Genomic DNA, 22642 nt, shown 5'->3' on the forward strand with positions numbered 1-22642 from the left:
CAGCAACAGGCACTTGTGTCCGGGGACCTTGGTTTGTCCCACACAGAGTCTCACCACAACAAAGGGGAAAACTTTGACAAGTCGTGATCATCGCTTTATTTTAGAAGCTGACAGGGTTTTGACGTGATCTGCAGAGACTACATCGTTAAAAACAAGCTGCGAGAAGCTGAAAGTAGAAAAATACACTGTGTGTAGATACAAAGGCTCGTTAAACTAGTTAACGTTATAAAACGTACCAAAAGTTGTTTAAATACGCACGCGCACTGCGTTGACCTGCATTCCATTCCCCCTCTGAACCCCAGCTAAGCAGTAATTTCTGATGCAGAAAGCTTCCTCTCCCTAGTGGCAGGGGAGTCTGTGGAAGTCAAACATCTTCCCCCCGTACCTGAAGCAGCCCCAGCCGCAGCAGAGCCTGACGCACAACAGAAGCAGTAAGGTCTGCGACCCCAGGAGGAAGTCGTTTCAGTTCCCCCCTGCACAGGGCCCTTGATCTGAGGGCGCTAAATGAAACGTCACCGCTGCTCCGCTGCCGAAACAACCTGCAGCGAAACCCCTCCCGGCTCCTACCTCTGCTCAGATCCGCAGCGACCGCTGTGGGGGGAATGCAGGCACTGAAGACTTCCTTCTTTTAAAAGCCTGAGTTACACTTCCATGCTTTTCGGCTCATGCCTGAAGGTAAGCAGCACCACAGCTGCCAGGCTGTGAAGACAATAGGAAAAAAGCCCACACTACTCTTTCTTTTTAAAAAAACCCAAACACCTAACATTTGTGAGTTCTACTGAAATCTGTTTCTCAAAGCACTTCAAAGCTGAGGCAGAAGCAGCACTGCTGGTAGGAAGGTATCTCGGGCAACAGAAAAGTGTTTCTCCTTCTCTTTGGACCATTGAGGCTTTAGACCTTGTCCATGTTTTTATTCCATCTCAGGAGACTCCATACAGGGCATCAGTTCCTAATTCAATTTCATAGGCTTTACTCCTGCCTTGAACCAGTTGTGTCTTCAAACTTTGAAGCTAACAGTTTTAGCTTCAAATCGACTGTATTCTTTTCTGGAAAGCAGAACTAGGTTTTGGCAGTAAAAGTACCATATTGATAATGAAGTAATTAAACAGTGAGTTTCTAATTCAAAGCTCACTGAGAGGGAAGATGTTCAGGCAACAGAGTTGCGGGTAGTTGAGACAGGTTCAGTATTTAGAACCAACCAACGGCACCACCCAGGTTTAACGAGAGCAGCAGCTAAACACCCCCAGTGTGAGCACCTTAGTGCAGCCGGCAGACTGCTACAGTTCTTACGAATCTGCTGTGTGCAGACGTTGACATCAGGCTTTAAAATCGTCTAAGAAAGTTCTCTAAAGACACTGGTACAGTGCATTGCAATTGCAGAACAGTGATTTCCTGCACCATCCCACCTTGGGGTGAGTTAAAGTGCCCGTTTCCTCAACAGGAACAGGAATGTCGCCTCGTCTGTCCGATTCTGATTGTAGTGAATTCTCTTGTCGAGCATAATTTTGTGCTTGTACGTTGTTGGAAGGCTGTACCCTGACTGAAGGAAAAAATTCAAGGGCATGAAGGTCTCCAATTCCTATGCACTATTCCTACAGAAAACAGGCACCACCCTACACCCGTGGGTACAAAAACAGCCTCAGGCACTCCTTAACCTGTGCAAATTCAATAGTCAGTCTCCACCAGCACAAATCCGGCTCCCGTTCTGCTGGACGCCCCCCTCAGGGGTCAGTCAGTCTGTGAAGCAGACCTGTTTCACTTGGCAAGCAAGGACAGCATCATGAATGCTGTGGAACAGCGACCCTCTCGTCACAGTGTTATCGAAAAACCTCAGCCTCGTCAGCTCGCTCATTACGGGGCCTGCAAAACAAACCAAACGTGAGACAACCACATCTCGGGAAGAAGATCACAGAATGGTTTGGGTTGGAAGGGACCTTAAAGATCATCTAATTCCACCCCCCCTGCCATGGGCAGGGACACCTTCCACTAGACCAGGTTGCTCAAAGCCTCATCCAGCCTGGCCTTGAAGACAGCCAGGGATGGGGCATCCACAGCTTCTCTGGGCAACCTGTTCCAGTGCCTCACCACCCTCTCTGTGAAGAACTTCTTCCTGATATCTAACCTAAACCGCCCCACTTGCAATTTAAGCCCATTACCCCTTGTCCTGTCACTACAGGCTCTTGTAAAAAGTCCCCCCCAGCTTCCTTGCAGCCCCTTCAGGTACTGGAAGGTGCTATAAGGTCTCCCCGGAGCCTTCTCTTCTCCAGGCTGAACAAGCCCAACTCTCTCAGCCTGTCCCCATAGCAGAGGTGCTCCAGCCCTCGGAGCATCTTTGTGGCCTCCTCTTGTTATTACTTAAGGCATTTAACATGGCCAGGTGGATCACTACTCCTACTCCAAACGGGTAGTTCTCTCACCCGGACATACACAGAGGCATATTCTTGGCAGAAGATGCTACAATTCCAAACATCAGAAACTTGGAACGTTGTCGGCTTTTCTCCTTCCTACATTATTACAACAATCTCCAGATACATAGTTCAGCGTGGCAGTTACAATTATCCCACTGAAATAAATAGAAGCAGGATCTAGTCCTCATGGAACCCATTACATCCGTGCTCTACTTTTGTTGAAGTGAAGGCACTAATAGGTATGGGCTTGCTTTTCCTCAAATCCAATTTCAATCCAATTTTATGCGATGTGAGTGCCGATACACTACCTGGTCCACCTGAGCAACCTGGTCTAGTGGAAGGTGTCCCTGCCCATGGCAGGGGGGTTGGAACTAGATGGTCTTTAAGGTCCTTTCCAACCCAAACTGTTCTGTGATTCTGTACTACTGAGGCACCTGGCAGCAGGAAATTCAGGGCCAAAGAAAGAGATAAAACAGTCTCTCCTGTAAAGCTCCCAACCCCCCCAAAACTCACCACTACAGCTGGCAATACAGACGCCAACACCAACTTCTCTGTATTCTTTTATAATCTGTGAGAGAGTGGAAGAGAAGTTAAACACAGGTACCTCATTGTACACACAAGCCCGTTACTGTGAAAGCTGCACCGTCCACATTCCCCTGTATTCAGCTAAAACTTAGAGAGCTACAGAATTAAACCCGTGATTAGGTGAGACGGGGGATTGAGCTGGCATTTATGTCCCATGCTGACAGGTTCCCTGTTGGGTATCTCAAGTCTTCTATGGGCTTTTGTGGGGAAAAAAAATGCTCTGCTTACCGATTTTAATGTTTTGGCTCCAACTGAATCCACAAAGTTCACTGGGGTGAAATCCAGAATTAAAGAGTGGATGCTTAGTTTGGGGTCCACGAAATGTTCATGCTCGTCAGGAGACGCGTCTTGTGCACCAGCCTCTGCAGATGCAAATTTTCCGTTCACGGGCAACTCATCATTCGCTATCTCATGTTTTACACTTGCTTCCAAGTCGTTAGTCTGGGAGAGAAGATAAACAAAGCTCAATGACAGCCACTGCTTCTTCAGCGTAGATGCCCTTCCTCCCCATACTCATCTCTCCGTTCAGCCTCCGAAAGGTGCGCAGCTCCTAACTGTTACAGAAACGGGCCTCACGTACACACGTACTTCCACATCTTGCGTGTCTCAAGGATCATTCTCTCTCGCCCAGCCTTTCTACAGTCACATGCTTAAAGCTGTGCCCTTAGGAGTGAATTACCCATTTCCTCCAAACCCTGACCCCTGTTCATATGGTTTTTTACTCCGTTTCCTTGCCTTATCCCTGCTGATCCTGCCAAGGCCTGTATGCTCAGAAGAGGCAACGGCAATTGGGCTCTTAAGTCAGGCACTTGGTTGGTCTCCCATGGCAAAAAGCACACGCCAGCTCCCACCATGGGAGGGGGAATGTAAACACCCACAAAAGCACAGGCACATCTCAAACAACCCTTTCTCACCGTACTCGTCCCACTTCACCACACCAGCCGCAGCAGTGCTGATGGCACCTTTTTATTAGGGGGGCTGTTTATATTTTATTATATCCTATTATATCCTATTTCTGCATGATTCTTCCAAGTGTGTGGGGAGGGGCAGAAGTAGGGTCCCTCTGATTTCTGCTGACCTCTCTGCTGAGACAGTATGACAGTATGGAAAGGCTCTGCTCTGCTTTGTGCTACCTGCATGTAATTAAGGCTCAACACAATTATCCAATGTAGCCATGACCCTTACGCTCTTCCCACACTGCACCGCGCTTGCTCCCAAGGCTTTCCCACCCGAGTGGCACTCTGCACCTTGTACAAACAAGAACGGCAACAGCAGAAAGCAGCCTGTTGGCTGACCGAGCAGAGGTAAATATTTACCGAAGAATTCACCAGTTTCAACACAGCTTTCTTTCGGAGTTCGTTTGCCGCCTTTATTTCCCTGGCATGCCTCTTCTGGGCTTTTCTCCTTGCTGCTAATATGGCACAAGGGTCCACTCCAGTCTGTCAGGGAAAGAAAGCACCATCAGAGGAGACTCAGCTTGTTAGGATGACACTGCACTACCAATCAGCACGGAATGCATCGCTGTCAGAAATTTAACACACAAGCCTGCATTGTTCAGCTTCCCTTGGGGAGGGTGAGAACAGTACGAACTCAGAAGGAATAATCTCGGCAAGTGCTGCGTTAACAGGACGAGGAGGAGGTGCGTCACATTCTTGAAATCGGGGAGTGCCGTGTCTCACCCCAACGCTGATTCGAGAGCAGAGAGCAAAGGGCGCAGAAGCGCGCTTGGACATCAGTCGCTAATGATGGTAAGTACCACCCACCCGCTTCGTGTAAGACTCGGCGTGGCAGCTACAGAAAAGCTGCTCCGAAGCTGGTAAGGGTGCAAGTGCTACCGGGGCCAGGCAGTTCTGCCCTCAGCTGGTTCTGCTGAAGCCCTTCCTGCCCAGCCCAACGCTGGTTAGACAGGCCGTGAGGCGTACTCTCTGTGCAGGTAATTTGTTGCTCATGAGAGGCATTAAATGCCCACAGTGTCCCACAGTTTTACACTCCGGTAAAGTTTGTCACCCAAGAAGGAAGCTTTTACTCCCAGACTTTTTGTTTTCAGTTCAGCAACTACTTATTTCCTTTGGAAAAGAAAAAGAAAGTGTTGGACCAATCTGTGCTCTGCAGCCACCAGACTTTCCTGTGCCAAGCAGTCAGCACTAAGCTACGCTTTGTCCTTTTATTCCCTCCCACCATGATCTGTGCAGTTGGCTGGGGGGTCACCTTCTCGTATTTTACTGATCACCAGGGGCCACTGGCTGAGAAACACGGTGCTAGGGGCTACACTGAAGGAGCTGAAAGATGAGCACCTTTCAGAAGACTGTTTGAATATCAGAGTTTGCCTTACTCACCTTTTTCTTCAGTGCACTCATATATGACTCACTATTGGCAAAATAAAGTGATGTATTGGCTTGAAATATTTTTATTCCAGGATATTCTTTAACCTAAGGAAAAAAAAAATATTGGATGTGCACAGGTCAGCATTTCCTGCACTCGAAGAAAAGCAGCTGTGTGATCACAACACACACGAACTTGCAGCAGCCCAACAGCCAACCGGAACGGCTACCAGCATGTGTCAAATGAAGAAGGGTGGCACTGCCGTGAGCAAAGCGAATCAGAAAATCAGAACCTCCCCCTTTCCCAGTGAACTACTGCACACTATCGATGCCATTTAGCGTTTCTCCTCCTTTATAACACAGAAACGTACAGCCCTAAGAAGGAATTAAATATCTGTAATTCTCTGATGTTGTTATCTGCAGCTGCTATTACCACGAGGCAATCATGCTGATCTAGGAATCCTTCCTTTTAGCCTCCCTAATGACTTACTTCTCCCTTTCTCCTTCTTTTTTGTCTCCTCAAGTACCAAAAAAAAAAAAGCGCCTTTAAAATCTCTGGGTTTAAACAGGCCTTCAGACAGGTCTCAGTATCACTCTTCCCTCTGCTTTAAATGAGGTCACCTCTAAACAGGCTGCACTCTGACATTTTCCATGCAAATGACCTGGCCAGCAGGAGAGATCCAACCTGCCATACGCTGCCAACCTCCTCCTTACAGGGGAGGAGGAAATGCTAACTGCATTCAGCCTAACAAAACCAGAGCCTCCGCTTCTTTGCAGGCAGCTCTGAACATGCCCCCAGGCTCTTGTGCTTTGTGCGGTACTCAAAGCAGCACCGCTGGTGAGAGGATGCTTTCAGATTACAGCGTCATCTTTTCACACAGGTTTTTCCAAGTGGTTCCTCAGGAAAGGGGGATGTGGCCTTCACAGCAGCTTCTCTGAGAACACGCCAGAGAGCGCAGAAAACTGTCGTTGCTTTGTGAACGAATACAGCATGTTTATGTCCATTATGCTGACAAAACGTACTGCTTTCTCCAGGTTTTGGTTGAAGAAAACGGCATTTGCCAGAAGCTCAGTGCACGCCAAGCCGGTAATCGGGGGTATCGCGTACACGGCAGGCTTCGCGGCGGCCTTCCTACAAACCGTACCGTTCTGTACGAGCGAGTACAATGCCACTACTATAAAGGTTGCTTGTGATCACCTCCTGGCCAAACGTACCCGCAGCACAAGAAGCTAGCATTTTGAACAAAAATGCATTTACTACTAAAATCAAACTTATTCCCTTGCCCTTCCACACAGGGGAACGCAGAGCAGAGAGCACAATGCCGGCAGTACGACAGGGCTAGGCAGCAAGTCGCCACGGTCGGCTTTGCTCCACTACACAAAACCCCGTGGTGCAGAATAAGACACTCCTACCTCTTCGTACTCTTCCACATCACAGTAGATGTCAGTGTCAGGAATCTGACCAAGGATTCTGTACTGAGGGCTAGAGAGAAATGGAAGCAAACGTTTTAGTATTATCACTTGTAAAGTGGAAAAGTGAGTGTTCAGTACGGATTGCAATGTGGTTATCCTGCAGTGCCCACCCGGTACAGGCTCATTGAAACGTGCCCAAATGCAGCGGGCAGTCAGTGGCAGAAACACAGTAAAGGGGCCATTTGGTGACTCGACAAGTTTGCTTCTGTCACTGCAAAACCAAGTTATAAACTCAGCACTGTAACGGTGCCTCTTTGGGAAAAGTGTGGGCCGAAGCACGGAAAGGTAGAGGGCGAACTCTCTTCAGCACGAACTGGTGCAACGCCATTGACAATCTTGCAAATACGGAAACTCGTGCTGGTAGAAAACATGCTGCAATTTCAAAGAGCCACCCTACTCACAGGACAACGCCTGAGCAGATGAATATTCCCTACTCCCAAGCAGTGTGACAGCAAAGTACGTTACTGTTCTCTTTGCAAGAACAAAACCCTATCGAAATGGCAGAAAAATGCTCTTATTTATGCAGAGCGGGTATCTCAGAATTTGGTTTCATTCCAGTGCAGACTGAAACCAAGACTTTTATACATTTTCCACCTAGATGTCCCAGATCTTAAGCCTAGAAGCCTCACACGACAGGCCTATCCACACGTGCAAGAAATCATTTCGCTGTAGACCTGGAAAGCTTCACAGTAAAAGCTTTGTCACTGTGAGTGGAGAAGGAGAAGTGATTTGGAAAAGCAGAAGGGCAGGCGAAATTTTTTGATCCATCAGACCTTCCCTATAAAATACCTGAACATTCATCTAGTGATAACCTGACATAACTCCTGCTTGACTGTGACAACCACTGCACACGACATGTAATCGTTTACTGAAACCGGCATCGAGCAGATTTGAAGTTCTAAACTCTAGGCATTCAAAAAATAAACAAGAAGATTAACCAATCTAAGAAATCGAAGATCTTTTGTTTATTACTGAAATGGCAAGTTCATGACCTCTAGAAATTTTGTTCTCAGGAAAATGTGAACCCTGGCTCAGAGCCACAGGGCATGACCTATACTATGAAGCGGATTCTATGCTGCATGCAGTTGAAGAGGATGGAAAGGTCTTCTGCTTATTTGCACCCCTGAAACAAACAAAACCACACAGAAGATCAGCAAACACTAATTTTGATAGAGAAAAAAATCTGACCTTTGTGTTCTGTAAATAACAGTTATCATTGCAAATGTGACTGCAGTAAGCAAACCATAGTCCAGTCCTAGGAAAAGAGAAGCCACAAAAGCTACCACCCAGATGGCCTAAAACAAAAGAAAGGTCTGAATTATTATGCATCCTTTTCTGTTAACAACAAAAACAAGAGCATAATTCAACCTCAAAACCGACATTATCACTTCTGTTCAGGAATAGGCTATAACGTGATCAATCACGACAGCGGAAAGTGATCGCCTTAACCTTTCAGAAGGGCATAAAAGCTCAGGGTGCACTAACAGAACATCAGACAACCCGTCATATATTCATTAAAGTCCTGTTCTCCAAGGACTCCTGTGTCACCATCAGACTCCAAATGCATTAGGATAAAAAAATGTTTGAGGCCTGCAAGTAGCTCTCTCTTTCTTCCATCAGCCAAATAATCCAGGAGAAAAATGCCAGCAAAACGTTCCCTTCGACACACTCTTACTTCTGGTCCACTCCAGCCAGGTTTTTGGTTTGTCTTAAAAGATGGCAAGTACCTTCAAGCAGTTTTCTTTGTCACTCTTGTTTTTCACGTTCTTCTCGGACATCCGCACAGCCTTCGGTGCGGTTCCTATAGCAACACTGCCAAAGCTTTGCTTTTATCGTAACCCAACTACTTCTGACCTAAGGGTGGTTGAACAACAACAAAACCATTCTTGTCTGCAACTGATCACTCTCCTAAGGGACTTACAGCTCCGTATCTCATGTTCGTCTGCAATGCCACACCCATTTGTAACTCCTTGATAGTTTTCTACCTTGCTTGGGGTTAGGAAGAAGAGGAGCAAGACATTTAATATAGCAAAACATAGGCACTGAGCTGTGCATTACTCACCAGCTCAATCTTACTGGTTCTCCAGAAGTGCGCGACATCTCCGAACTGTTTAAACATTCCTTTCAGGTTCACCATGACAATGGCAGCTAGCACTGTCTAGAACATTACACAAAAGCAATTTTCAGAAGCAAAATAAACCCAATGCCAAATAAGAACGTCAAAGCATCGAATACCTGCATTCCCTGCTTCGTACAACTAATAGAAGTCTGCTGAACAGATGATCCGTTTAAAACCCCACAACTTTTCAAGCAGCTGAGTGGAGATACGCCTTTACTGCAGCTGCAGAAATGGCAAGCCAGTCAGTACAGTTCGATTTACTCTCTCCTGGCAAGAGCAATCACACATTCCTGAGCTCCATGCTGCTGCAATTACAGTGACGGTAGCGCCTGAAGCAGCTAGACCATAATCTCACATTCAAGTTTCTCTGCTATATACTACAACAATTCCTGCAATGGTTATGGAAGTGTAACCTGAGGTGCATCTCCTATAAAAAGGATCAGGAATTGCATATCATCCCAGGCATGTCACCAGAAACTGACTTATTTTTAAAATTCAGAATACATTTATTCATGTAAATATAATTTTATACAAATAAGTAAAACCGCAGCAAAACCAACTCATTTACTGAGCCACCGTTCAGCCCCAACCCTTCCCCAGCTGAGTTATTACTTTTTTAACTTTCTAACCCCTTCCCAGAATTCCTGTGCTGCAATTAAATATGGCCAGCAGGACTAGGGCAGGGATTGTCCCCCTGTACTGGGCACTGGTGAGGCTGCACCTCGAACCCCGTGTTCAGTTTTGGGTCCCTCACGACAAGAAAGACACTGAGGGGCTGGAGCGTGTTCCGAGAAGGGCAACAGAGCTGGGGAAGGGTCTGGAGCACAATACTGTGAGGAGAAGCTGAGGGAACTGCAGTGTTTATCCTGGAGAAGAAGAGGCTCAGGGGAGACCTTATTGCTGTCTACAGCTACCTGAAAGGAGGGCGCAGAGAGGTGGGGGTTGGTCCCTTCTCCCACATGACATGACAGGACAAGAGGAAATGGCCTCAAGTTGTGCCAGGGGAGGTTTAGATTGGATATTAGGAAAAATTTCTTCACTGAAAGGGTTGTCAAGCACTGGAACAGGCTGCCCAGGGCGGTGGTTGAGTCCTTATAGGTATTTAAGAGACGTGTAGACGTGGTGCTGAGGGACACAGTTTAGTGGTGTGTCTGGCAGTGTTACGTTAATGGTTGGACTTGACGATCTTAAAGGTCTTTTCCAACCTAAATGATTCTAAAGGTGAATTGTTGGAAGGTATCATTTTTATGTTCTGAAGACAAAGTCCAGAACATCCAATGTTCAAAACAACAACAAAAAGCATGCTGGATCCTTCAAAATATTATTAATTTCTAGTCTAACTTCCAGCAAAAGTGCATAGAAAATGTAAAGGTTCCGAGATCAAGGCCTAACTGTGTTGTTTACTCATCGCCCTGCCATCTCTATTTTAAGCAATAGTCACTGGCCTCTGCTCACTGACAACGTGATGCCTAACAGGCAAAACTTCCTTACCTGTGGAAGCGGTTCAAAGAGGTATCCAATAGCCACAATCACCAACAGAACCATAATTGAAGAGAGAGCACCTGCAATCTGAACAAAAGAAGGCAGTAATGATTTGTAAGTGCCTCCAGAAGTGGTATTACTGCTAGCCAACCCCTCTCGTGCCTTCCACAAGGTGACTTTTGAACCCTCCCACTCAGTGGACCCATGTAGGCTGTCGTGCAGCTTTCTTTTTTTCTGGTCCAACCTGGTTTTGAAACATGGGAAACTCCAGTTATTCCTTCTGGCCCAGGGAAAGAAATCTGGCCATCTAGTGAAGCTTCTGACTTCACCTTTGAAGCTCCAAAAAGCAAACTTTGACTTAAAACCTGGGGTTACATACCTGAGTTTTCCCACCAGTGCTTTCCTGAACAAGACTCCGAGACATTGAGCAAGTAATTGGAAAGCTTTCGAAAAATGACCCCAGAGAGTTGCATATGCCCAAGGCAATTAGTTCCTGTGTTAAACAACAGAGCAAGACAAAAGGCAGTTATACCCTGCAAGTGTACAAAGCTGGAGCTATCCACACATATTAATAACCACATCTTATTTACAGTGCTTTCTAGCAACCTTATGGCAGGGAGTGAGCAACCTTACTGTAGCTTATACTTGTGGTTCTCACACATGCACAAGTTGATGCACATTAAATCATCTGTTAAATAAAGTATCTGATGAAGTGCTGGAATTATTTCCCATTCTTAAATGTTACAGTAACGAGTCAGACTGAAAACTAAAATGAATGACAGCATTGTTTGTTTTAAGGATTCTTCAACTTGGCAATAACTTGAATTTTAACTCTGAATATACATGGAAAAAGTTTTCTCACAGAAACACTGTTCTTTGCTTCCTGCCCTAAACTGCCTGTTTAGTACCACTGGAACAAAGAGCAGCCTTGGCCCATGTCCTTATTCCTGGCATGTAAATGTGTAGGCTGACAAAAACCTGACCTGATTCCACTATGAAGGAAAAACTCTTTTTGTTCAATATCTCATTCTACTTCAACAATGAAACGGAGAAATTTCAACAAAGCAACCCAAATACTTTTACCTGATTCCCATCGATGGTGTAACCATGTTTAAGGGCAAAGATCTTGGCCATTGATACAGCCATTGAAAATCCAACTATTGCTATTGCTATTGCATCCACAAATATTGCTGGGATGAGATGGATGTCAGGAACCGTCGGTGGATGTAACCTTGGATATAAAGTAAATATTTACAAATTACTATTATAAAAGCTACGTACCACAAGGAAAAGGTATAGTTTAAATAAGAATATATCATCCCTACCCTTGAGGAATATTCCCAACAACATCGACTCTGTATGACTCACTCAGATTCATTCCAGCTGAAACTCCTGTGCCAATAATTACCTAAAAATCCACAAACACGTTTTTAAACATCAGCATCCCTTTTCTTTGTTCCTTTCATCACTCCATTTCTCAGTTCTGATTTTGTGCAGATTGTTTGAGAGTTAGGGTTAGTCCCTAACGTTATGAGCATCCAAACCTTCCAGTGGATCAAGCCTCAAATGAATTATGTTCAACAGAAGTTACTCTAAAGCTCAGTAAGACGTGACCAAAAATGGGGAGTTTCTACAGCTTTAGGATAGTTATATAATTTAGCTACAGGATTTCCCAACTAACTTACCACAATGATCTCCATAGGAATAGGAACTGGGAGCTTCTTCTTAAACCGGAGATTGATTTCTTTGCCAATCAACAACAGAACGATGCACGTTAATCCAACAATCAATGCAGCAACATTGGTCGTTGTTATTTTTGAAAGCACAGCAGCTATGCTCTGCAACACAACAGAAGCATCACAATTACTCCATGAAGATCCTATTTTGCTCAAAGGAATTTATTTTCCTAGGACAATTTGCCACAAAAGAGCAAATCATACAGTGCTCTTCAGCTGTTTTTTCATTCTGCATTTAGAACCGGTGAATCAGTGCCGTGCCAGAATCCCCATTGTTCCCACAAAACACAGAAGTTCAGAGTATCTCAGGGAGGGAGGGAGGGAGATGCACTTGCAATCATTTACCATATGAGTCTTCCTCAAATGGGGCAAAAATATGGCGAAAAAACTATTACGGGGGAAAAAGTCTGAACTAAACCACATCTCTTATCCTCAGCATTTTCACACATATTTCATAGTCGCAGCTACCTGAAAGCAAGAAATGGAAACCCGTTCTAATGCCTTCAAATATTTGTGACTTTGGCAAGTCACATCTACTTAGAGCTGCATAAACCAGCCTGAAACAATAAAGCTGTTGATGCAAGCACTGAGGTAACCACAGCAATACGATTAAATAACAGTGATCTTGCAACACTGCTGAATGGGCTGTTATTCCAAGTATCTTTTACCTGAACACACTATTAAAAGGGTGTTAGGAAAGAAAGCTTGCTGGAACACACAAGTTGCTAGAGGGTAAATGATTCTCTACCAATTACTACTCTTCCTTCTACTGCATTAAAAAAACCGACCTCTGGAAAGGTCTTTGAAAGGAGATGTACATACCCTCCTTTAGACAGAAGGAAAATTACAGCAGTATCAGGATATTATACACTCAAGATATGCTGGCAGTACATTTCCATAGAATCACAGAATGGTTGGGGTTGGAAGGGACCTTAAAGACCATCTAGTTCCAACCCCCCTGCCATGGGCAGGGACACCTTCCACTAGACCAGGTTGCTCAAAGCCTCATCCAGCCTGGCCTTGAACACTTCCAGGGATGGGGCATCCACAGCTTCTCTGGGCAACCTGTTCCAGTGCCTCACCACCCTCTCTGTGAAGAACTTCTTCCTGATATCTAATCTAAATCTCCCCACTTTCAATTTAAACCTGTTACCCCTTGTCCTGTCACCACAGGCCCTTGTAAAAAGTCCCCTCCAGGTTCCTTGTAGCCCCTTCAGGTACGGGAAGGCTGCAATTTTAAATGTATACCTTCCCTATTTGTTGGGCAGTTAGTATTTCTGGTTTCGTGAGCTAAACAGCAAACTTAGGAATTAATCATTAGTGCAGCCTGTTTTCCACAAGTTTTGTTGTATCTGCACAAATATACAAGAAAGATTCCCACAAAGAATTGTCTATAGCCTCCATGTAGTCGAAATCCTGAAGCTTCATTACTGCTGAGCCATCAATCTGCTCAAAAGCTTGCGTTTTGTTACTTGTTACAGATATCTGAGATCTTCTCTATTCTTCCACTCAGGATTTCTTGTCTGCAAAATCAGAGCATCGATTTTGTGGTAACAACCTGGGGCTTCCTAGAATGTTAGGCAAATCAGATTCCGGCGCATTTCAACTCTGCCTGTTCATAACAGCAAGAAAAATCACGCTCACACAAACGTAAAAGCTTTGGCTGTGATTTCAATTAGAAATGTCCCTTCAAACAAATAATTTGTTGCATGGGACCTATTAACTTTTTTCAGAGCATGACTCAATTTTAGATTCAAATGAACAAAAGCTTTTGGTTTTAAGTCATACTAACTAAGTCATAGTTTTACACTGCATAGTTATTCTTCTGTCCTCTTGCATCACTGTGTAAGAAGGCGAGTGGAGGATCAGGCTGCGAGCTGTGGCAAACGCTGGATCCCTACGTGCTCTGAACAATCAGTTGTAACGCGTAGGGGTCTTTGATAAATGTTTTACACTGAGTCTTTTCCCACTGCTCTAAAGAACAGGTACACTTACGCTGACACAGCATTTTGTGTCCAATCACACTGCAAAACAGCTTACAAACAGGAAATGAAGAATGCTCCCATCAGGAACTGTGTGTGAAATTCACGTACAGTCTGGGCAAGGTGCTGAGACTATTTCCTGGCTTTGCAAAACATGTCTGGTTTACACCAAAGCATATTAGCTAGGGCTTCAGGCTTGTATTTAATTAGGAGGATAGCTTTTTTCCCAGGGTGTACAAAAGATTTCTGTGAACACTATCCGTCCATATTACAAAACTACATTTAGCAGAATCCTAACTGCCCATCTCAGACCATGCTGAGCTACCAAGTCACTCCCAAATCTGCACTCCAAGGTGCTCGTATATTGCTATGGCACTTAAAGACCTCATACGCAGATTGCAATACTGAAGTATTATTCTACTTAGTGCCAAAATAATTAAAAAAAAAAAAAGGAAATGGTTTGAGAACTAGATCCAGACAATGTAGAAGTGGCCTGTTTAGTAAATGTAGTTACTCACATATACAACTGAGAGGGGTCCACTGAATCGTTTAGTCTTGATGCCAAGGAGATACTTTAATTGAGAAGTAAAGACATGAACTGCAGCAGCAGTGGTAAATCCTCGCACCAGAGGCTCCGTCAGATAGATGGCTACAAATCCAAATCGAAGGAGACCTAAACACAACTAACGAGGAAGATAAATATTAGCCATGTGACACTCCCACTGTAGCCTGAGCATCAGCACTATACAGCAGACAGGACACACAACCCCTCTCCTGGCTTGGGCATCGAGGTGAGATCAGGCAAACCTTAATATGGTCTCTCTAAAGCCACAGTTCCGTAAGCAGCCATCACTGCACAGTGTCTTCCATGCCACTGGCATGTGCATTGTGGGATAGGGGTAAACATATGTGTGTGTGTATGCATTTATGAACAGACTAGAGAACAGAAGGTTTGAGTTTTTCTGATGGGACAGGAACAAATGAAAAGGGGGGAGGTCCCATTTTTCCTAGTCAAGCCAAGATGCCAATGTCTTGCCTCCAACGTATCCCTCCCCACATCTGTTACGTGGCTGCCATGAAGCAGCCTGTATTCTACACAACACAGTGCCAAGGCACCAGTCTGTTGACAAAGGACCTGCCATGACCCCAGCACCCCTTGCACCTGCAAGTCCAGCACCTGAGCTTGCCCTTACAGGAAACCGCAAGCACATACCTGGATAATTCCTGAAAGAAAGGCGAGAGTCACAGCCACCTGTACCCTCTTGGTATCCCTAGCATGGTAATATGCAAGGGAATCTGTAAGGTTAGTAGAATTATAGCCGACAGCGATCATTTCATCAGGCACTTGTCTCACAGCAACACCGCCAACCATCATACTAATCACTGCAAAGGTACCTGAAATAAGAGGGAGAGGGAACTGATTGGCAGCTGTTTTTTTAGGAATGGTTCTTATGAGATATGTGGAATTAAACTATAATAGAGTTTTCTATCTAAATACTGTATTTTTTATTCCCCAAACCTGATTAGCAATCTGTACTTAGCACCATTACAGCTAGTTAGATGCTGAACATACATCTGTACGGTACATAAACACCGTAATTTTTTTCTATCTCAATTGTTATTACACAAATTAAAGATTCATCCACACAGACAGTTGACTGCAGCTATGGAATTACAGTTCAGGAGTTCACAGCACACATTTCTAGATCTAATCCGAAAGAAGATGCTCTTCCTTCCTAAACAGGATGGATAAATTAACAATTAATACTACTGCTAATGTTTGACACATTTGTATTTCTGCTATTAACCTAAATTTGAATTTATGGAAAACAACTACTTTCTATTTCTCTAATTCTATGTTTTTCAACTCTATTGAACACACACAGACTTTCAGTTATCCACACAGATATACCTATTGATATGTGCTTGGAGGTTCCAAAAAAAGTATATAGAAACACAGGATAAAATGAAGAATATAGGCCAAACACTGGGGGAACAGCTGCCAGCAAAGCATAGGCTAAACCTAGAAAACAGACACAAAAATGTATGTTAGGCAAACAACAGAAAGGAACCGTCTGAAGCAAAAGGATTTAGGCCTAATAAAATTGAACTCATCTAGTAGGACATCTAGTGACATATTGTAGGTCTAAAAAACAAGAAGTCTTACAGGGAATACTCTTTCATATGTATAATACTGCAGAGCAGTGACTAGAAAACTGTGGTTTGGGTCAGGAAACCAGGAGTGTCTAATTACAGGCATTGCAGGTGTGTGCACATCTGTGCACTCACTGTTTTGCCTTTGTGGCTGGAAGCACTTCTTAATAGCCAGCAAACACTTCGTGTTGCTGTTGGCTTTATCTGACACAGAATGTAATTAAAAACACCTAAACCCCTGTAACCAACGGGACACATTTGATTCTTCTCCTTTTCTAATCAGACATGATCTTCGTGGTATTCTGACTCACTTCCCTCCTCTCTCCCCCTTCTCCCCAGAATGAATGGGATGATGTAACAGTTTATTTTTCTGCAAAACATGCTCCAAAATGTAAAATAAGCAGGGAAGCATTATTTACGATCTGTAAGGACACGGAGCTTATATGCTCTGGTATTCTCCCAGAAAATTAAGTCCGTTTTGTTATCAAGCCCTGTCCAGTTCCACAGGGCGGAAGCGCGATCCACACCATTCCTATCTGTAGTTGGGGCTGGCAAGCACAGCAATGGGGCTCGGGGGGAACGGCTCTAAGGGATGCCAGGGAGGGACATTTCCCGTGGTGCTCCCCCTCGGCATGACTGAGCGTGTGCTTATCATGGGACCAGGCTCACAAGCAAACGGTGTGCCCCACATGATGTGGCGCGTAACGTTCCCGAGCAGTTGCAGCAAAGTCGGTAGCTCTACTCGGCTTGAGTGCATGAGAACTAGACACCAGAACCAAACAAATGGGTCGTGAGAAGATGCTGCACGTTGGCTTGGTTCTCCAATTCACCTTTGCAAGTGCAGACTCATGACACCTGAGGAAGCTGCGAGCTCTTACCACACTTGGGCAGCCTGGCCCACGGAAGGACGGAAAAGCTCAACAGTCCAGTGCAAATTACAAAAGGAAGCAATGGTTCACCTGCCATGGCGAGCTAGTGATACCCCAAAACACTTCTCCCTATTAATTTATTTTTAAACTGTGAGACAAAGCATCAGGTTACCGTGAAAGAACAAAAACAGAAGGGCATTTTCTGTGTCATCCAAGCACTCCTGCACCATGTAATAGCTCACAGCCTTGCTCATGCCCTATGCAACGTCAGAGTCCTAACCAAGAATTCGTATTCCTATCAGAACTGGACTGATATCGTTTATTCTCTTGCAGCAGTGTGCTTTTCATTAAGTGATTCTGAAACTCACCCCACATATATTCTCTGCCCCAGAGGCTAAGAGTATCAGCAGAACACCCTGTACTCTAACAGCCTGGTCTTTAAAATGGGGATAAACAGGGCAAATGACCAGAACTGAAAACAAGTGGTTTCAAAACAGGGAGGGTGGGTCTATGTGAAGTTCCTGATCTGAAAACCCTTTTATTCCTTCTCCTTTTCATTTGTACTGGCATTTTTAAAGGCTGTCAGCGCCAAGGAAATAAAGAGATGTTGACATGACAGGAGTTCATGGCTTAAACACCCTGGTCATTGTAGTTGTGCCTGGAATGACTCCTAGGCTTCTCTGACCTCACGGTTGCCATAATTACATCCACTCCAGAAAAATAAAAGTTCAGCTTTTGTCTTCTTAGGAAGGGAAAGATTAGGAGCAGTTTAAGGGCATATCTGCAGTCACCGAAGGAAAGAATAATGCTTAGTTTTCACAAAAGTAAGGATAAAGTTCACTGCTGACCACTTAAATTTCAGTGTCCTTATCTGGTCATCACATAAACTGTGTTTCAGTATACAACCAGGAATGTTTGTGTCTAGTATACCACAGATTTGCATGACAGTTAACCACGCTACTTACCGGTTTAAGATAATATGATGCTTATATTTGTGTAAGGAAAAACACCCTTCCTTTAAAAAAACGCACAAACCCAGCAAACTACAGAAATAAATAAGTCAACTGCACAGACACAGTTAAGATATTCCACTACTTCGAGGGGTTACCACCTATTAAAAACCAGTGGATTTACAGATTAATTCTTCAGTCCTGCCTCAGCCTAAAGTGGAACAAGTGAGGTTGATACATGAATTAAGCAAAATGCAAGTAAACTTATATATGCTTAATTACATTACTTTTAGCATGGGGACTTCTCTGGACTGGGCTGTGCACAAATTCTAGAACTGCCTCTACTCCACAACCTCCTGGGAAAATCTGCTGGGACTGTGGCAGCTGGCGTGAAGCTGCCATTCCCAGATGTGATGGCATCCCATAATGATACTGCCGTAAAAATGCTGTCACTTTCTAACCCCCAGCAGTTCTGAAACTGCTGACATTAAAGTGTCAGGCTGAAAAAAAGATTCCACTGGTCCAGTCACCAAGAGTTGATCATGATAGTGAACAGCGGCTTTCTCTTTGTCTTCGACACAGCCTGCTCCTGCTGTGCAGGATCCACTTGGGGTGAAAACTTCCAAGTAATTTAATAGAAATTCCACAGATTTGCAGTCTTGTTATAGGAGATACTGTTGATTTATTTCCACCATGTAAATCATTGCCCACTGCTACAGTTCCAGCTTAAACTGGTGACTTGTGGCTTTAAGAAGGGATCAATCTCTGATTTCTCAAATGTTCTTCTCTGGTTGAATTCAGTTTGGTCACTTTGCAACAGCTGCTCTCCTGAAACATTATGCCTACTAGATACTGCTACCCTCTATGAAATCTGTTACAGCTTTCAGGATGAGGAGATCAGAAAATAACTGGGTGCATTCAGCAAAGGTTTAGACATGCACTTAAAGTGTGAAACATTGTTCTGTCATCCAGAGCTGTTGGCACTGACCAGAGGTAAGCTGCTTTCAGTTTGCTGCATGTCACTGTCGTGCAGTTTTAAGGGAATCATCACTATGGGCTGGTCTGATCTACACACACACACCTGAAATACACACCCCATTCTCCTGAGCACCTGTTCAGAGAGCCAAGTTCTACTGTAAAAGCACATAACAGCAAAGAGGAGGATAAATAAATCCAGAGAGACACTCACCTTGAGGAAGTTGCATAACCCCAGTGCTAATACCTGAGATAATGTCTCCTAATAAATATTCCTTCACTGGGTAACGGGGGAGCCATTTTAAAATTGGTAAGAAACTGTAAAGACGCGACTTGGCTTTCTTAGAAGAACAACTGAAAATACAAAGCAGAAAGAAAAAGTTAAACACTAGTGGGGGTAAAATGGGTCAAAAAAAAAAATGTATTTCATCCGTATACAGGGAAACAGCCCCATTAAAGGCAGGCTCAGACCCCGATGACAGTACTTTCTGGACAAAGCTTAAACACAAACTATGACTGTAGTTAATGTAGCCCTTTATCACATGTTGGTTGCTGTTCACAAACCTTATGGAACTGGAGAAGAGAACCGGTGTCTTGTGAGGCTGGAGATCAGTGGGAAGTGAAACTGTTCAAGTCCACGCACAACGCAGCACTCGCACAACATGTTTTGCCAAGATCTTTCCTAGTAACAATCCGCTGAGGATAACTTGCTTTCTGACAGCAGTTTTCACTCAAAGTACTCTGCAATTATTTTTCCTACTTCTATTTGCTATTTGTGTGCTTTATATTTTTCTGTTTATAACATTTTGTATTATTATGCCTTTCTTTTTTTTAATAGTATTTTACTGAGGCTTGTTACTACCACAGGTACTGACAGGCTAACTTCAAGGCTGTTTGAGAACATAACCCTTCTTTACCCAGAAAGAAAAGGCACTGAAGCCAGCAACAACGATCCTTGCGTCTCTCAGCAGAGTTATCAACCTTTTGAAACCCTGATGAAAATTAACAGAGGCAGGAACTAAATACCTCTATCCGGTACTGCCATGCATCATACTTTGATTGTACTGTGGTAAGAAAGTTTAACCTTGGATCAAAATATAACACATATAAATGCTTTTCTGGGTATGGTAACAGCAAGAGAGCGGCAGAGATTTGTTAACATTTCTGAATTCCCACGCGACTACATTGCATAGTGAAGCAGCTTATTGCTACAAGTGAGAGAGGAACTAGAGTCATCCACACTTCATGTTTGAGCAGACTGAATCACAAGAAGTCACAGCTCAGGAAGATTTCAATCCATGTATTTTTTATTTAGGTCAGATAAGTTTTTTGAGGTGGAATTAGGTGCCACTATCATTAGAATGGTCACTCCATTAACCAGAACAAAACTCCAAATGTCAAATCATGTGAACAGGAATATTTTACAGACAAGTAGTCAGGCAGAAATCATTTGTTGTCTTCCAGAACAAGGTTCTAGCAAGAATCTGAATCAGCTCTGCAAGTGAGGCATAGATAAATGTAAAGCTAATGAGAACTTAACTAGAATAAGTTTCTCTTCACTATTCTCTGGTACCACAGTGGAAGAGCTGCACCGTTAAAAACATTTCCTGTCTAACAAGATGATGCTTAGATACCAAGGTAGTTGGTTAAAAGCTACAGAATGCCTCTATAAGTCCTTATTAGACTAATATAGATTTCTACACAGCTGTCATACATCTCCATTTTTGTTCTGTGAAAGAATCATGTGAAGCACAAATTTGGCCCTAAGTATTTCCACATAAAAAGGACAGATGTTTTTCTGGATCTTATGAATTCACGTCACATAATTTGACTAATACCTCACATTCTTAAGCTGCATGTTTTTCCTCTGCGCTCCAATGAAGGCAATTTAACTAATTTATCCAACATTTTGTAATACAGTTATATATTCACCTATAAAAACTCATCTACAACATCATCACAGTCTTGCAGAATAATCAAAGTAGAATTAGTGCTTTTATCTTTTAGGTTTCTTTGAAGAGATTACCAGCTCTGTGCATGAATCAACGAAGAATTGGAGTATTTCTAACCAATACAATAAAGATAAGACAGAAAAACCTACCGACAGCAATGTGCAATCTTCTGCCTTAAAGTCTGAGGTGTCCTTTCTCGTCTGTGCAGCTGTCCTTGCAGGAGCTCTTGGTTATATATTGGTCTCTCCACACAATACCTCGGGGTTTGCTCAACACATGCTTCATCTTCTCGAGCATGTTCCATAATTGATCTCACGGAGCAGGAGCCAAGGAAGAACAGTTCCACAGTCTACACTGAAAAAAATGGTTGCAGACAAAGTAAGTTTGGTTACTTTTTAACCTCAGATTTGGCATTTCCTGTCAAAGAATGTATTTTGACAAACTAGAGAGAAGAACTCTGAATGCAGTTTAAAAGCATTAATTAGACAGTCTGTAACAGCAGTAAGTAAATAAGCCACAGTCACAATGTTTACTAGATGGAAGCCATTAATTTATGCTTCTCTTAGGTAAAGAAAGCTTTTTGCATTAATTACTCTCTTGAAAATTGCAGAAACAAAATTGGAAGCTTCTATTCATGTTTATCTGGATTTTCCCTCCTCAGATTTTAGAGGAAATGTCAGTGTCAAAGGGAGATAAGTTTATTGCTGAGTTACTTCCTGCTTACTCACAAACTGTCACGTCCATCTGCAAAAGACAGAACTCCAATTTTAACACTGGGAAAGCCACTTCTTTCTTCCAGATAGCTAGTGGCTTCCTGCATCCATCCACCTGCTTTCTCCTCCCTCTCTTTCAGATGCTTTTTTTACCAGACAGCACGTCAAGGATGCACAATTCACTACTTTCAGAAAGTTATTCCTTCACTGGATGTGCCACTTCCTGCTATTCTCAGTCCTGCTCCCATTAAAACAGGAGTAAGGAGATGCACACAATTTTAAAACTAGCCAGAGGGTTTGTAAATATATGTTTGTCTGATTCAGTGCCATAAATATCTTAATATGTTTGGAAGATACTTTGTTAATTCCTTTGCCCATGTTGGCTGCTTCTAGAAACCCAGGGCAAGAAACGTAACTCCAAATTATGAGCAGAATGACAGGACTGCTATATTGTTACGCAGAGACACTGGCTAGTACTACATTTGATGACAGAGCATAAGTGCAACAGGAAACAGCCTCAATTGTGAACAAGGGCCTTGGGCCCCAGTCCAGAAAGTCACTTAAGGATGTGTTTGCCTTCAACCAAGGGACCTAACCCAGAGGTTTTTAGTTTTTAGCTGTACATCAATACTTTCCTAGAAAAGGGTTACCATGCAGAAATTAAACAAACTGCCACCTAAACACTCAAACAAAGCTAATCACAACTGGTCCAGAGGTCCCTTCCAGCCTCAAACGTTCTGTAATTCCATAATGTTCCCTTATGTCATTAGTCACATAGAACAAATCTTTTCTGGTAATTAATTGATGCATTATGGCAACATAAGCCTCCTGCTTAGTTGATGAGGGAAAGACTGTGGATGTTGCCTACGTAGACTTCAGTAAAGCCTTTGATGCTTTACCCACAGCATTCTGCTGGAGAAACT

General features: G+C 43.7%; 1 protein-coding gene across 1 annotated transcript; it reads right to left on the reverse strand.

The window, feature by feature from the left end:
* Positions 1–1522: 1522 nt before the first annotated feature.
* SLC26A5 (solute carrier family 26 (anion exchanger), member 5) lies at positions 1523–21367 on the reverse strand. Its single transcript, XM_010160927.1, has 18 exons — positions 21156–21367; positions 19269–19408; positions 16019–16129; positions 15320–15501; positions 14625–14789; positions 12074–12226; positions 11714–11796; positions 11472–11619; positions 10768–10881; positions 10398–10475; positions 8850–8945; positions 7976–8082; positions 6728–6797; positions 5330–5422; positions 4310–4432; positions 3222–3434; positions 2922–2976; positions 1523–1860 (listed from the first exon to the last, which is right to left on the reverse strand). Exons 1-18 carry the CDS (start codon positions 21308–21310, stop codon positions 1733–1735), a joined length of 2214 nt encoding a protein of 737 aa, XP_010159229.1. The 5' UTR covers positions 21311–21367; the 3' UTR covers positions 1523–1732.
* Positions 21368–22642: the final 1275 nt, after the last annotated feature.

The sequence above is a fragment of the Eurypyga helias genome, unplaced genomic scaffold (genome assembly GCF_000690775.1).
Source record: "Eurypyga helias isolate BGI_N326 unplaced genomic scaffold, ASM69077v1 scaffold46341, whole genome shotgun sequence".
NCBI classification, from domain to species: domain Eukaryota; kingdom Metazoa; phylum Chordata; class Aves; order Eurypygiformes; family Eurypygidae; genus Eurypyga; species Eurypyga helias.